The sequence below is a fragment of the Phalaenopsis equestris genome, unplaced genomic scaffold (assembly GCF_001263595.1).
Source record: "Phalaenopsis equestris unplaced genomic scaffold, ASM126359v1 Scaffold000002, whole genome shotgun sequence".
Classification (NCBI taxonomy): domain Eukaryota; kingdom Viridiplantae; phylum Streptophyta; class Magnoliopsida; order Asparagales; family Orchidaceae; genus Phalaenopsis; species Phalaenopsis equestris.
Genome location: NW_018164444.1, coordinates 55,738,206 through 55,752,903, shown reverse-complemented (window position 1 = coordinate 55,752,903; position 14,698 = coordinate 55,738,206). Strand labels below are relative to the sequence as shown.

Genomic DNA, 14,698 nt, shown 5'->3' with positions numbered 1-14,698 from the left:
TATTGTGGTGTTGGTGGTGGTTGTGATGTTATGTTGGCCGTGTTCCTGTGGTGGTGGTGGTATCGGTGTTGGTGCGGTCTTTGGTGTGGTGTTGTTTTGGTGATAATTGTGTGGTGTTGGTGTTGTGTGAAGCTGATGGTGTGGTAGTAATGGGTTTTTCATGTTGGTGGTGTTGGTTGTGCAGTGTGTAGTGGTTGTGTGGTGTTGTTGGTGGTTGTGCTGTAATGGTTTTGTAAGAGATAGTAATTATATGGGGGTGATAGTGTTGGTGATGAGGCAGTGGTAGTGTGTTGGTTTTGATGATGTGATGGTGGTGGTGGTGTATTAGTGTTGATGATGTGGTGGTTGCTTGTTGTTGTTGATGATGTGGTGGTTGTAAATGGTTAATATGTGGTGGTGATGGTATGTTGATGGATTTGAGATATTTCTATTACTTTATTTTTTTGCATTTCCCATAAATTTATATTACTTAATTTTTTGCGTGCTAATTATTGTAATGGGCAGGAGAAGAGATTTTTCCGTCTGCTGCCTAGGATAAAGACATGACATTAATATTTTGTTATATATGTTTTAAGGAGAACGAATTGGGAAATATGTCAACCACTTGTTTTTACAAGAAAATATGAAATAATATAATAAAAGAAAGTTAAATAAAAGCGTAGGAAGCGAATAAGATTGAATGTAGCTTAAAAACATTTGGGATAAGTTAAATAAGATTTGAAAAATATGGAAAGAGCTAAAGCAGGGATCCACAAACTTGGGTTGAGACTCTGTAAAACAAACCATCGATCATTTTGAAGAATAGTGGACTGAGAACTTGGATGTAAGAATGTTTGAAACATAAACTCGTTTAACTTTTTTTAAAGTTTTTCATTAATCAATTTAAGTTTTAATTGATCTGTAGTTCATGACAATTGCGAGAAATTTTAAGTTCAGCATCATTGGCCCTTAGCTTGAAGATAAGTTGGATTGTATGTGCAGTGGAGTGGTGGTTACCGGTGATCAGGCAGGAGCACTAAGCAAGATAGGACGTGAAGCAGAGCTGAGCATTTAGAAGCATAGCAATATGCTGAGTCCAATGAGGGGTCCAACCTCTACTTAAATGAAGTAGGATATACTAGTCGATCCAAACGTACATGGGTAAAGAAAATGAAAAAAAGTTTGTCCTGCTTTCATCAGAAACCGGATCCACCAATTAAAGGGTTCATGCACCAATAAGCTTATTGGATCACACACGACTTATATTCAACAAATTAAAAGAATTATGGAATATACTCCATAAATTAATGATGACACATCGTTTTAATTATTCTCCATGAAGTTGTTAGAAGACTTAACCAGGAGATGTTTTTTATGTCAATGAAACCTAACCATAGGATTAATTATTTGAGAAGATATAGGGTTTATTTATAACATGTGAGGGAGGGGCATTTCAACCCTTTAGTGAATAACTCCCTTAACTAGCTTATTAGATGACTCATTTTGATCCACCTTTATCATATGAGTTCTTTTAATGATTTGAGAGTCATAATGATCTTGAAATTAAGCAATCTCAAGCTTGTTGGATTTCTCTCATCGAGACACTCGATTTAAATATAAATATGTAAAATCAAAGGTCATTTTACCGTTAAACTGATGATTAAAAAACTCAAAGTGCTTTAGTAGCATTGGACTCGAATCAAACCAATTTTGGTATTATCGTGTTCATCTTGTTAAGAAAAATAGTTTGACTATAATTTTGTTAAATTAGGACCTTTTAATGCTATTGAATTTGAATATGGATTTTCTTGCTAAAAAATAGCACGAGATTCATGTCAAGCGATAAAAATCTCTTGATGACGCGTCAATAGTAAACATGAATCATGTAATATATTTCATATAATTTTTGGAGAATTCTAAGGGGATTAGAGTTGTCTTCAAGATATCGTGCTAGAAAATATTTGATCGTTTTATTTTAAATTGACGAGTCAAGTGGGAAAACATCCAACTATATTCTTAGTTTTTTGACATATATTACTATTTTTGGCAATCAAATATAGCTATGTTCTTGTCAATGATGATTGGCGAGGTTTGTAAATGTTGACATTGGTTTAATGACGTGCATCAATCTCATAAAAAAAGGCTTGCATCAATAACAAGCATCGGTCTTATAAGTGATGGCGTGCATCGACAATGCATTAATATTTTAGATAACGAGGAGCTAAGAAGTTGGTGGGTGTTGATGGTAAGAATATCTATATCAAATCGTAATGCGGGAGAGCGTAGTAGGGTAACAATATACAGAGCATGTAATTATAGATAGATGAAGCCTGAGGAACTGTGGTGAAGTATTAGCAATCAAGGGTGCTCATGAATAATCGCAGACAATCAAGTGATTATAATCGGGTGATCGTAGTCGAGCAATGATGGTCGAGCAATCATAGTAAATAAATAGCAGCCGAGGAAACATAAATAAACAATAATGGGGGAGCAGTTGTGGTCATACAGCCATGGATGGGCAATAAGGTCGAGCAATCATAGTCAGGATCGTAATTAGACAACGATAATTAGGTGATCATAATTCAAGCAGTAATAATCGAGTGATATTGATCAATTGATCATACTTAGACACTAGAGATTGGATACTATATTCAGTCAATGATAGTTGCACATATGATAAAGATAAGACAATCATAGTTGGGTGACAATGTCGAAGTAATCGGGGCAACATAACTTTGTCAAGTCAATCATATTTGAGAAATAGTTTTTTTTTTAATGATGGATAAGTGAAGAATGTCATTGACTGTAGTTAGGTGCAGGAGATTAGGTAATCACGATCATTGTTTGATAAGCGATTATAAGCAGACAACCATGAATCATCGATGATAATTGGACAATCATAGATGGGTGAAAAAGACTGAGTGATCATTACTCTATTAACTACTGAACCATACGTGCATCACGATGAAATCATTTAGAGTTTGATACAAATAAATAAATATGTATTTAGATTTTGTCATGAATTGGATATTTTAGCGACAATTAAAAAATAAAGACTTACATACATACCGCTCAATTCTTATGTACTTACATTTCAAAATGTGAACTTTAATTTGTACAAATATGCTAGCTTCCTTATGCATGAAAATATGCATTCCAACTTTTAAAAATTAAAATGTTGGTATTTTTAATGTGATGTGAAAGTGTCGGGTAGTATAAATGTAAAAATTGAAAGAGAGAGTGTTAGATATATAAATATATAAGAATAGGGGGTATTTATGTAAACACCCCATTAAAAATATGATTATCTTATAAATGATAATATTTTGGATGTTATGTGAGAAAAATTTCATTATATTTGTTCTCTTATTAGTTCTTATTTTAGATTTGGGCAAGGCCATTGAAACCTCCTTTTTACAAATCAACAATTATTTTCATCCATTTTTCAAATCCTCACTCAAATATTAAAATATTTTTCATTTTTTTCAAATTCTAATGCCACGCGCAAAAACATAAAGTTCGGTAGTTAAAAAAAAATAAATGACGGCTAATTTGTAAATATCAATATTTTGTATGAAAAAAATTGCATAAGTAGATTACAGGAAAGATAATGGAGGTTATAAGTGTGTTATACTTCTGTAACTTTCCTGTAACTTCTGGTAAGTTCCGAACTGTGTTATATTGCTGTAACTTTGAGCGCATTTTCTGTTCGGATTCCTGACATAAATCTACGTGCCGCGGAAGTTATTCCTGAGTTATTTTCAGGTTATAACTGGGTTATTTTCAATAATCCAGAAATAAACTGACCACGGGTTATTTTGTGAGGACTCATGACGTAGCTCTACGTGCCGCGTTGATTATTACTGAGTTATTTTCATGTTATTTCTGGTTCCCTAAACCCTAAACAATAAACCAGAAATAACATGAACCGGTCGAATTATTTCTGGATTATTGAAAATAAACCAGAAATAACATGAAAATAACTCAGTAATAATCAACGCGACATGTAGAGCTATGTCTGAAATCCTCACAGAAAAATTACGCGTAACGTAGAGCTATGTCAGAAATAATTGAAAATAAACCGGTTTATTGTTTAGGGAACCAGAAATAACATGAACCGGTCGGGTTATTTCTGAATTATTGAAAATAAATCAAAAATAACATGAAAATAACTCAATAATAATCAACACTGCACGTAGAATTATGTCAGAAATCCTCAAGAAAAATTAGGCATAACTTTTTTATAACTTCAAATGTTTTTATATTTTAGGTTAGACAAGAGTTTATGCTATGTGGGATATAGCCGCTTACGTACGCAATTTTTTTCCGCTGTAAAAACAAACAGACGACCTCCATTTCGCCTTCGCTGACCTCGAGAAACGTATCACTCCATAAAGCCGCAGCAGACGCCGACGATGAACGGCGGGCCTTCCGGCTTCCGTAATCTCTCTTCTATCTCTCTGTCACGAGCTCTGCGCCTCTACACCTCTGTCTACAGTGTTGAAATATCCGTTTTGGTATCTTTGGATTATTTTTTACTTGATTTTTTTCTTATGATTGCAGAGAATGCTCCGGTGACCAGGAATCTTGTGATTGCTTGTGCTTTTCTGACAGTACTATTCGTGGCTCGAGGCCGTTCTGCTAGCCTTGGGTTCTCATACCAGGTTTCCCTTCCCATCTATGTTGTTCTTTGCAATGATTTCTTGTATCATTTGTTAGTTCAACAAATCTGGTTACTTCTATTTTTAAATGTCAACTTCGAACTTATTGTTGAAATTTATGGTTGCAATTTTTAGAGAAATGTATGCATAGCTGAGTAGATCTGTAGACATTCATGGCGTTGCTGTTTTTATAACATTCGATGAATTTACTCAGCTTATGTTTTAAAGAAATGGTATCTTTGAGAGTGCGTTATGCCATAGGGTTTTTAATTATTGTATCTGAATATAGCTTCCAAACTTAGAATAGAAATTTTAACTGGTGATTAGGGAGATGTCAAACATAGCGATTGGGGAGGAGTTGGTTTCTTCATGTTGGAGTGATTAAATTCCAAGAGGATATTTTCTATATGGATTTTGGCAAAACACTTGTGTAGCTTGAGTTTATGGAAAGAAGTTATAGGGATTTCAGGAAGAGATGTATGAGAACTAAAAAGAAAGAATAGAATTTGGTAGAAGGGGAGATTTAGGAGCTCACTTGTTGGTCTCTAGGAGAGGGAAAGATAGATGAGAGAGAATATTATATCATGAATGAAAATGAGGCTTCCAAATCCTTCTAAGGGAACTTGAGAATAACAAGTGTTAGCTGCTGAGCATTAAAGTCTCATTAAAAAAATTGTTACCTAGAGTCCCAATGATGAAAAATTTTCGGGGAGGTAGGTGTAGAGATATATTTAATGGTTAGGAAAGTTGAGTAACACTACCTAGTCTCTAGGAAATGAGAGACTTTATCATAGTTTGGAATTAAATATTTAGATAAATGCAACTATATGTTGGCTCAATTTGAAAGGTTATGCATTGAGTTGATATTCTTATGAAGTTCGATGAAAATGTTAAGAGATGTTTGGCTACCAAATATACTAAGGCAGGCCCTTAAATGATTGTATTGGATAAGCATATTTTGTTGAGGGTTATTGTTCATAAGATTGAAAATTGTTCTATAAACTAAGAATGTAAGTTAAGCATGACCAAAACCTCTCTAAAGTAAAGCAAGAAGGTTTTTTTCTAACATCTTTATGATGCTCCTTTGATGTTCAAGTTTGTTGGTAGATTAGGGTAGGGATTTGAGGAACATACTTTTTTATTTAAAACGTAATAGAAAATTTGGATTTTGTGAAAAATAGATTGAACAACAGTCTCTTTGATCTTTTTGCTAGATGTCATGCATTTAATTATTATTTTTATGGAGAAAACATGATTAAACTCAAAATAACTTATTTGGTTCAAATTAATGAAAAAAGTTGTGTGTGCTTTCATATATTTTTCTACTCTTGATCTACCTAACAATGCCAACATGTGCTTTTGATATCATATTCTTAAAGACTATCACTACTTTATTATCATTTTACTTGCCTTTTCACAACAAATTTTTGATGGCTTTATGAATCATTATTTTATTTATCCGATTAGAAGAGTAGATGTTTTAGATTCGACTTATGTTAAGAAAGACAGAGGAAGACCTAGGAAGACTTGCGCTTTTTGTATAAAAAATGATCTTAATTTATTAAAACTAAATGAAAATATGACATTAAATAGGACGCAACGGAAATATGACATTTAAATAGGACGCAACGGAGAAAAAGGATTCATGTAGCTGACCCCACGTAGCGGGATTAAGGTTTTGTTGTTGTTGTTGTTATGAATCATCATTTTATATTTATTTATTTTGTTTAGTTAGATAGCCCTTATCTTCATTTTGGAATAGAGTTGATGTAGTGAATTAAAGTCGAGTGAGAAAGCATCTATTGGGATTTGGCAAAGCACTTGTGGAGCTAAAGTTTTTGGAAAGAAGGTGTAGGGATTTCAGGGAGAGATTTGTGAGGTCTAAAGGAGATCAGAGTTTGGTGGAAGAGGATATTGGGTAGCATACTTTCTGGTCTCAAGGAGGGAGAGAAAGAGAGGGGTGGGGTGGGGTTGAGAATTGCATACCATGAATGAAAATTGCAGTTTTAAGGCCAAAGCATGTGCATGTTGCTTAAACGCAAGGTAGTGAAGTATATCCATTTTTTTATTCTGTTTGACAAGATGATTCAAGGAAACTGGCTACCAAACCCTCCTAAGACGAGATCTTGAATAAGGTATCATGTAGAGCACTTTTGGGTAGGGCTGTCTATCAAAATCTAAACCTTATCTATCTTGCAAGGGAACTTGAGGATAACAATGAGTACGATGTTGAGCATTAAAGTCCCAAAAAAATGTTACTTGGATGTGTTTGTGATGCTAAAAGTTGTGGGAAGGTTGGTTGTAGGGCTTTGGCATTAGATTTTATAGAGCAAAAAAGAAAATATGTATTTGGTGGTAGGGAACTTTGAGAATCATTTACTAGCTTCTTGGAGGATAGAGACTTGAGCATAATTTGGAATTAAAATATGTTGAAGAGGACATCCGTTTACTTTCTCAGTTTGAAAGGCTATGCATTGCATTGATATTGTTGTAAATTTTGATATGAAATCTTAAGAGATGTTGGGCTTTTAAATGTTGCAAGATGTGTAGTCAAATGAGTGTATTGGAGAGCTTATTTTATAAAGGGTTATTGGCCATAGGATTTGAAATTTTCCTTACAACTAAAATAAGAAGCCAAGTATGATCAAAATCTCATTGAAGTGAGAAGGATTTCTCGATGATTTTTATAATTTTCCTCTATTTTTCAAGTTTCTTAGGAGACTAGTGTAGGGATTTATGGGAGATATTTATTTAAAAAAATAACAGAACATCAAGATTTGATAAAAAAATAGATTGAACAACTCTATTTAGTCTTTCTAAAGGCTATGCGTTTAATTAATATTTTTATGGAGAAGACTTTTGAGCACCAAAATAACTTATTTCGTTCTTTATTTGTTTCAATACCTACTTTTAAACCATGTATCCATAGCTTTAGACATTCTTTGATGATCATTATGATTGGTATGGTAAAATCACTGAGAACTCTATATTCTTCTTGAGGTGATTGGATGCCCCTTATGTTCTCAAGATTATTTGGACTTGCCCCTTTACATTAAGGGGCATTTACATGCATACCACATAATTATTATATATTTACATACCTAACATCTAGGCATTCATATTACGTGCATACCACTTAAATTTTTAACATCACATAAAAAATTCCACTGTAATTATCTTTTTAAAAGTGAATGATAATTGCATGGTAGTGAAGTAGGAGGGATGCAGAGTTGGCGTGGGGATTGGGTTTGGGTGGTTGGAACAACACTGATAGTGCAGGGGAAGAGCAAGAATGTGATGCAGGCAGCCGAAATATCAGGCGACCAACAAATAGGCGCTATTCCGAGTGGCGACAATGTGGGGAAATGACGACGACAACAGCGGGGAGGGTAGGGAAGTACATGACATAAAGAGGGGCTGCCTGTGGCGGCGGCGGCCGCAAGGAGGGTGGTCGACATAAAGGAACTGTATTGAGGACAACAAAACGACTGCTGTTGGGTGGTCTACAGCAAAGATAAATTCGTGGTAGTGAAGTAGGAGGGATGCAGAGGAGTTGGGGAGGATAAATACCACCTCGGAAATGAGGTATAGCTGGAGCACTGCTCGACCATTGAAGGAAAATCATCACCTCGGAATGAGATACAACTGAAGCACCACTTGCTCTAGGATACAACCCTAAAGGGAGAAATCTGGACGTCGACGGCTGTCTTGACAGAAAACTCGTGAAAAACTTCCCTTAGACACACAAACAACATATAAATACTATTAGGCAATTAAGTAGTGAACCACTTCTTTAGGATGAACTTTTAGAACCTAGAAACCAAACCGGTCCAAAGACTTTGCCACAAGAGTTCAACGCCGATCTAGCTCTTCCCTGCCAACATTCCGGTCCAATGTTTCCACGCCCTCTTCCAACGCTTCTTTGCCCGCATCAGTGTATTGCATCTTTTCATGCATAGGTTTATGACCCAAGGTGTATATCAAACTTTGGATGTGAGATGTGTAAATACATACGAATTGTGTGGCATGTATGTAAATTTCCCTTCCATTAGTTTTGAAGTCTGCTTGTTGTTTTTATTTTGACAGAATATCACCCAAAGGCTTCAGTTTTTGAGAGTCATTGCTTTAACATTTATATTTACATGCATAACACTCAAGATTTTAACATCACATAAAAAATACCATCATAACTGTCATTTTAAAAGTGAAATACATCTTTTTATGCCTAGGTTTATCACCCAAGATGTTATAAGTGTAAATATCAAACTTTGGGTATTAGATATCTAAATACATAAGAATTGTGTGGTATGCATGTAAATTTCCCTTTCATTAGGGAAGTCTGATTGTTGTTTATATTTTGACAGGATATCACCCAAAGGCTTCGGTTTTTGAGATTCATTACTTCATATTTACATGCATACAACTCAATTCTTTAACATCACAGAAAAAAAATACTACCAAAACTGTCTTTTTAAAAGTGAAATACATTATTTCGTGCATAGGTTTATGACCCAAGATGTCATTAAGTGTTAATATCAAACTTTGGGTGTTAGATATGTAAATACATAAAAATTGTGTGGTATGTATGTAAATTTCCGTTTCATTAGTTATGAAGTCTGATTGTTGTTTATATTTTGACAGGATATCACCCAGAGGCTTCGGTTTTTGAGAATCATTGTTTCAACATTCGCCTTCTCGTCAGTACCAGAGTTAATGTTTGGACTTTATTTGCTGTATTACTTCAGATTATTCGAGAGGCAGATAGGTTCTAATAAATATTCTGTAAGTACAAATGAATAAGGTTATACCGAGAAGCAACAATAAAGCTTTTTTAGGAAGATTTACATATGTACCACTCAATTCCTATGTATTTTAATACCAAACACCAAGACTTCTATTTTTTATATAATTGCCACCGTATGAATGAAAAAAACATATTTCATACCTAATAATTGGGTGGTATGTTGGTAAATATCTCAACTTTTTAAATACTTTCATTTATTAGCTTTTAGTGTGGTAATTATGAGCGGATTCTACTCTTTTTTCCCCTTGTTCCATCTGAATACAATAAAATCAGGCTCTCTAATTCTGATTTGCAGATCGGATTGTTGTACTTTATTTTTGTTAGCTAAATTTATTATCTTTCATTATGCAGGTTTTTGTTGTGTTTTCTCTCTCGGCGTCACTGTTATTCGAAGTTCTTGCCTTGGTGTTTCTAAAAGGTTTGCATTCTCTGAAATTTCTAATGCATTCTGCATTATACATTGCATAGCAAATTACTTTTAATAAAGGGCCATGCACATACAAAATACACAATTCTTATGTATTTACATATCACACCTAAACTTTATATTTACACACACAGCGCTGAAATCTTTAGCATCATTTCAAAGATGGCACTATTACCACTTTTTTAAAGGTAAAATGCACATTTCATGCATAGGTTATATATGTAAATATGAAAGTTTAGGTGTGAGATATGTAAGTGCATATGAATTGTGTGCTACGCCTGTAAATTTCTCTTTTTTTGATTTTTAGGGGTGTGTTGTGTTTTTTTCTCGATTTAGTCTATACCTGATTTGACATGTATCTCTCATTATTGTAATTTTCTATATCAGACACGTCTTCTGATCTACCTCGCTAGCTTTCAAGTCTCCTAACGTAAGATTATGGAAATTTGCCTGGGAAAAAAAAAAAAAAAACTGAAATAGAAAGTCATACCACCCTTTCTTGAATGCAGCTTATTTTTGGCCGTGGCATTTACATACATACCACCCAATTTATATGTATTTACATATCTAATACCTGAACTTCAATTTTTACATTTGTACCATCCAAAAATTTCATATTACATTAAAAATAACACCATTTTAACTTAAAAAAGTGAAATAAACCTTTTCGATTGTCATGCATAGGTAAGGTGGTATGCATGTAAAAATTGAAGTTTAGGTCTTAGATATGTAATTACATAGGAATTGAGTGGTTTGTTTGTAAATCTTCGTTTGTTGTTTTATTGATCATGTGCATAGCTCCTCTATATTATTTTCTTTTTATCATTATTTGCCTTTAAGTAGCTATTTATCACTGAGTGCCGACTATGAAATAAAGAAAAAGAAAGAAAATAATAAATAAATAAATAAATAATTTATTTACTTATCTAATCTCGCCTAAACCCCATTTTGAGTGCTTAATTGTCTCGCTCGTCCTCAATTACATGCACGTTGAGTGCCCCCATCTCATTCACATTTTCTCATTTTCTCCTTTTTCATTTTTTTGATTTGAAACCGCAATAGAGCGAAGCTTTCCTCTCTTTACTTCGTTCATCTTCTCCAGTTCAAAACCTGTGCAGCGTAAGTCATTGTTCCACATTTTTATTCGCACGTCTAAAATCTCTACCTCGTTCTTTCCTTTTCCCATTATGTCTTATCGTATTGTTCCCTTCCATTTCCAAATTGCACGCAAAAACCAAGGAAATCGCAGTCTCTTGTATTCCTTCTCCGTTTACGCACGCCGCTCCTCCCTTTGTTGAAACCATCCAATGGGAACTTACGTTGCATACTGCGCTATCGTCCCTGTTCTCCTCCACCGCCCTCGCCTCCCTGTAGCAAACACATCGCTCCCTCTTTGTTGCATCTCCCAACTAACATTCGATCCTTTCTGTCGTGCCTGCCATTCCTCTTGTTTCCGTGGCTGAAGCTGCCTCTACCTGTTTGAACTAAAGCTCTTGTTGCGCCTTCTAAACCTCTCGAGAGCCCCCACGATCGATCCTCATTTCCTTGCACACACTTTACTCTAACTTGAAACTGAGTCGTACTCCCCACGTCGGAAGCCTCCTCGCGCAACCCACACTGTCTTGCCTGAATTCTTTGTTCTGTCTCCATTGCCTAGAAACCGTAAGAACCCTCTCCTCCTTCACTTGACCAGAGCCGAAATCTCTGCAAATTTGTGTGATTCGTTTTGCTCGAGCCCGCACGAAGTCATCAGACCTCTCTACCCCAGCCTTTCGCAACTCAGTGCTCTTCCCTGTCGTTGCTGCAATCTCCTTTCCCACACCACACTAGCCTTGCACTGACACACTCCCCCCTGTGGTGAAGTTGTCTCCTTCCCCCTTATCTGCTCGCTTCGACCCAAACAACCCATGCAAAAACTGAGCTTCCTCACTTTGTATTCAAGCCCGAGCATCAATTCTAACCCTGCCGAAGTACTTGCCCGAGCCTTTTCTACTTATTTCTACTATTCATTTAGTTTTCTTTTTAAATGTTGTTGTGTATTATAAAAAAGTAAAAGAAAAGAAAAATATCGGTGTTGTATTTTTATTTTATTTTATTGTCTTTGTTGTTCTCAACTTCGTCGGAGCTTGAAAGTTATAACACATTAGGGCAATAGAGTCATTCCAAAAATTTCCATTCGAGGAAGCGCAAAACCCATCCGTGGGAGTTAAGTACCATTAGGAGACAACCGTAGACTCGTTTTGATTTTGTTTTTTTAAATTGTGGTTTTAAAATATCTGTCCCTTGGAATTAAGTACCATATGTAGAATAGCAGTTTGTGATTTGACATTTTTGCAGGTATATTGAAGCCCGTTGTGTCTTTTGAGAATATGGGTGAAATGTTCTGTTTTGCTCTCCGATCACAGTGTTTTGTGACATTGACCAACGAGCCTTTTGAAACAGCTGAGAAGACTGATGGGTTTTCAGATTTAGGTTCCTAGGGATGAAAAATAATTCAAACGAGGCTTTTTGAAATTTTAAAATTTTGCCGCGAGATTCGCAATACACTTGCTAGCGAACAAAAGTCGGTCTCTTTTTAAATCTTAAAACAATAATACTTTTGCAATTACTTTAAACTCCAATTGATTTCAAAATTTAAAAAAATTACATGATTTTCTCTCAAGTCAAATGCAACATCTTGAACTACGAGCCCACTTATAAGGCTGACTTCTGAGCTATGCATGCTTTAAGGTGTATATATAAACGAATCAATTACATATATTTTCAAACTTGCATGGGCATCAGGATGTAAAATCCATATTAAATTCATGACTTAAAATTTATGCAAGCCTTTAAAGCTTATAAAACTCTTTTAAGGTTTTAAATATGTGAAATTGTATGCCCACATGTGCTTCAACCAGTGTACTGAATGCTCAAATATTAGGTTCGAAAATGCTGCGCGCCGACTAATCTAGCCGCTTTGCTATAAGATAGAGTTGTAAGTCTCACTCAACTAGTTCAATCCCGCTGCTCACAAAAACTAAAGTTAATGAGTCTAGTAATTTTAAAATAAATATTCAAATGTTAAAATAAGAATTTATAAGTTGAAATCACATAATCCGGTTCTGCTCCTTATAAGGACAGAAGTCGTGGGGCTCATAACCTAAAATGTTTAAATTAACAAAATTAAACACCCCTTAAAATAGAAAATTTTAAAATTCTTAAATCCCTAATGATGACCATGTTGATCGAAGATTTCAATTGAAGGGGTTAATCTTTTAAATCAAAATTTTCATAGTAATCAATCAAAACAAATCAAGTTAAAATTAATCCCTAAAGTCTTAAAATAAATTTCACAACTTAAATCTTAAGTTTGTTGTTATTATTTGCCGAATATTCAATTCTAAAAGACTAAGCTTAATTGAAAGTACTCTCTCGTTTTCGGGAGGGATAATTAATCATAGGGACTTGCGCCTATGGAAAACCTTGAACCCGAGATAAAATTTTTTTTTGCAAAATGAGGGTGAAATCTCTGGGTACTGCCTTATCTATAATTCAATATGTATTCTGAAAATTTGGCGTGCCAAATTTCTCTTAACAAAAAAAAAATAAAATAAAATAAATGCATAGTCTCAGGAAGCGGTTATAATTTTCGGAGCCCCTTGATTCTAGCGACTTTGCTGGGGAAGACTCTTTTTCCAGCTTTGGCTAGTCATGATTGTAATATAATGACAATAAGACTAAAAGTAATATCAAAATTTGAAGTCCTAATAACATAATCAATGTCTATGTTATTCTATCTCTCCATTTTGGAAGTATGGACATAATATCAAATTATTAATTAAATGATCATCATCTTTCATTTATGCAAGATGGATCTTCAGAACACTTCTTTCATCATGAAACTTAGAAGTGGTGCCAACATTTGGTTGGCCAATGCTTTGATCAATATTGACAACACTGGTGCTACCATTTATTTGGTGGCCTGGAAATTCTTGTTGAAGCCGTTATAGGTGCTGTCGTAACTGTCCGCTGCATGCCTTCACAATGTCATCCTGCGATGCATCATCATGCTCACCAGCCCGTACAAGGATCGAGATCTTTAGAAGCTTCTGCTGTGGGGGTTCCCTGAAAGAGGACCCTAGTATTTGAAAGATTGATTCCTGTTGAAGCCCTAACTATGAGAACCGTTGCTGGACAAAAGATTTCATTGGTGCCCGTTCACCAGTTTGCTATCATACTTGATTAGGGCCGTCAAAACGGTTAGTTGTCGGCGAGCAGCTTGTGTTCGACTCATTAAGCAGCTCGTTTTTGGCTCGTGAAACAGCTCGTGTTCGACTAGTTCATTAAGCTTAACAAGCCGAACACGAACAATTTTTTAAGCTTTAAATATAAACAAGCCGAATACAAAAAATATTTGTTCACTCGTGTTTGGCTTGAATTGGCTCTAAAAGAAATAAAAAAAATATAAATATAAATATATTCAATATTTCCTTCTCTTATTGATGTTATTCCGCGGAATAACACCGGGTAACACCGCGAAATAACACCGCAGTGTTATTCGCGGTGTTATTGGTGTTACTTGGTGTTGTTCCGTGGAATATGTTCCATCGAGCCTATTTCAAGCCGAACTCGAGCTGAACACGAACAATAATATGTTATTCGAGCCGAACACGAACAATAATATGTTCGGGTGTCATTTCGAACACGAGCCAAATTGAACGAGCCGAACACGAGCCTAGGTTAAGCTCGCTCAAGCTCGGCTCGTTTACAGCTCTATACCTAGGGGTGTAAACGAGCCGAACACAAGCGAGCCATGCTCATCTCGTGTTCGGCTCCGTTATATTT

The 14,698-nt window shown here is 35.2% G+C and overlaps 1 protein-coding gene across 1 annotated transcript in view; it reads left to right on the top strand.

The window, feature by feature from the left end:
• Positions 1 to 4,288: 4,288 nt before the first annotated feature.
• The window catches only part of LOC110017957 (rhomboid-like protein 20), a 23,914-nt gene continuing 13,504 nt past the window's right edge, over positions 4,289 to 14,698 (top strand). Inside the window, exons 1-4 of the mRNA XM_020715140.1 lie at positions 4,289 to 4,419; positions 4,543 to 4,643; positions 9,282 to 9,422; positions 9,796 to 9,862. Coding sequence (XP_020570799.1) covers positions 4,395 to 4,419; positions 4,543 to 4,643; positions 9,282 to 9,422; positions 9,796 to 9,862 — 334 coding nt within the window. The 5' untranslated portion in view covers positions 4,289 to 4,394. The remainder of the gene's footprint in view (positions 4,420 to 4,542; positions 4,644 to 9,281; positions 9,423 to 9,795; positions 9,863 to 14,698) is intronic.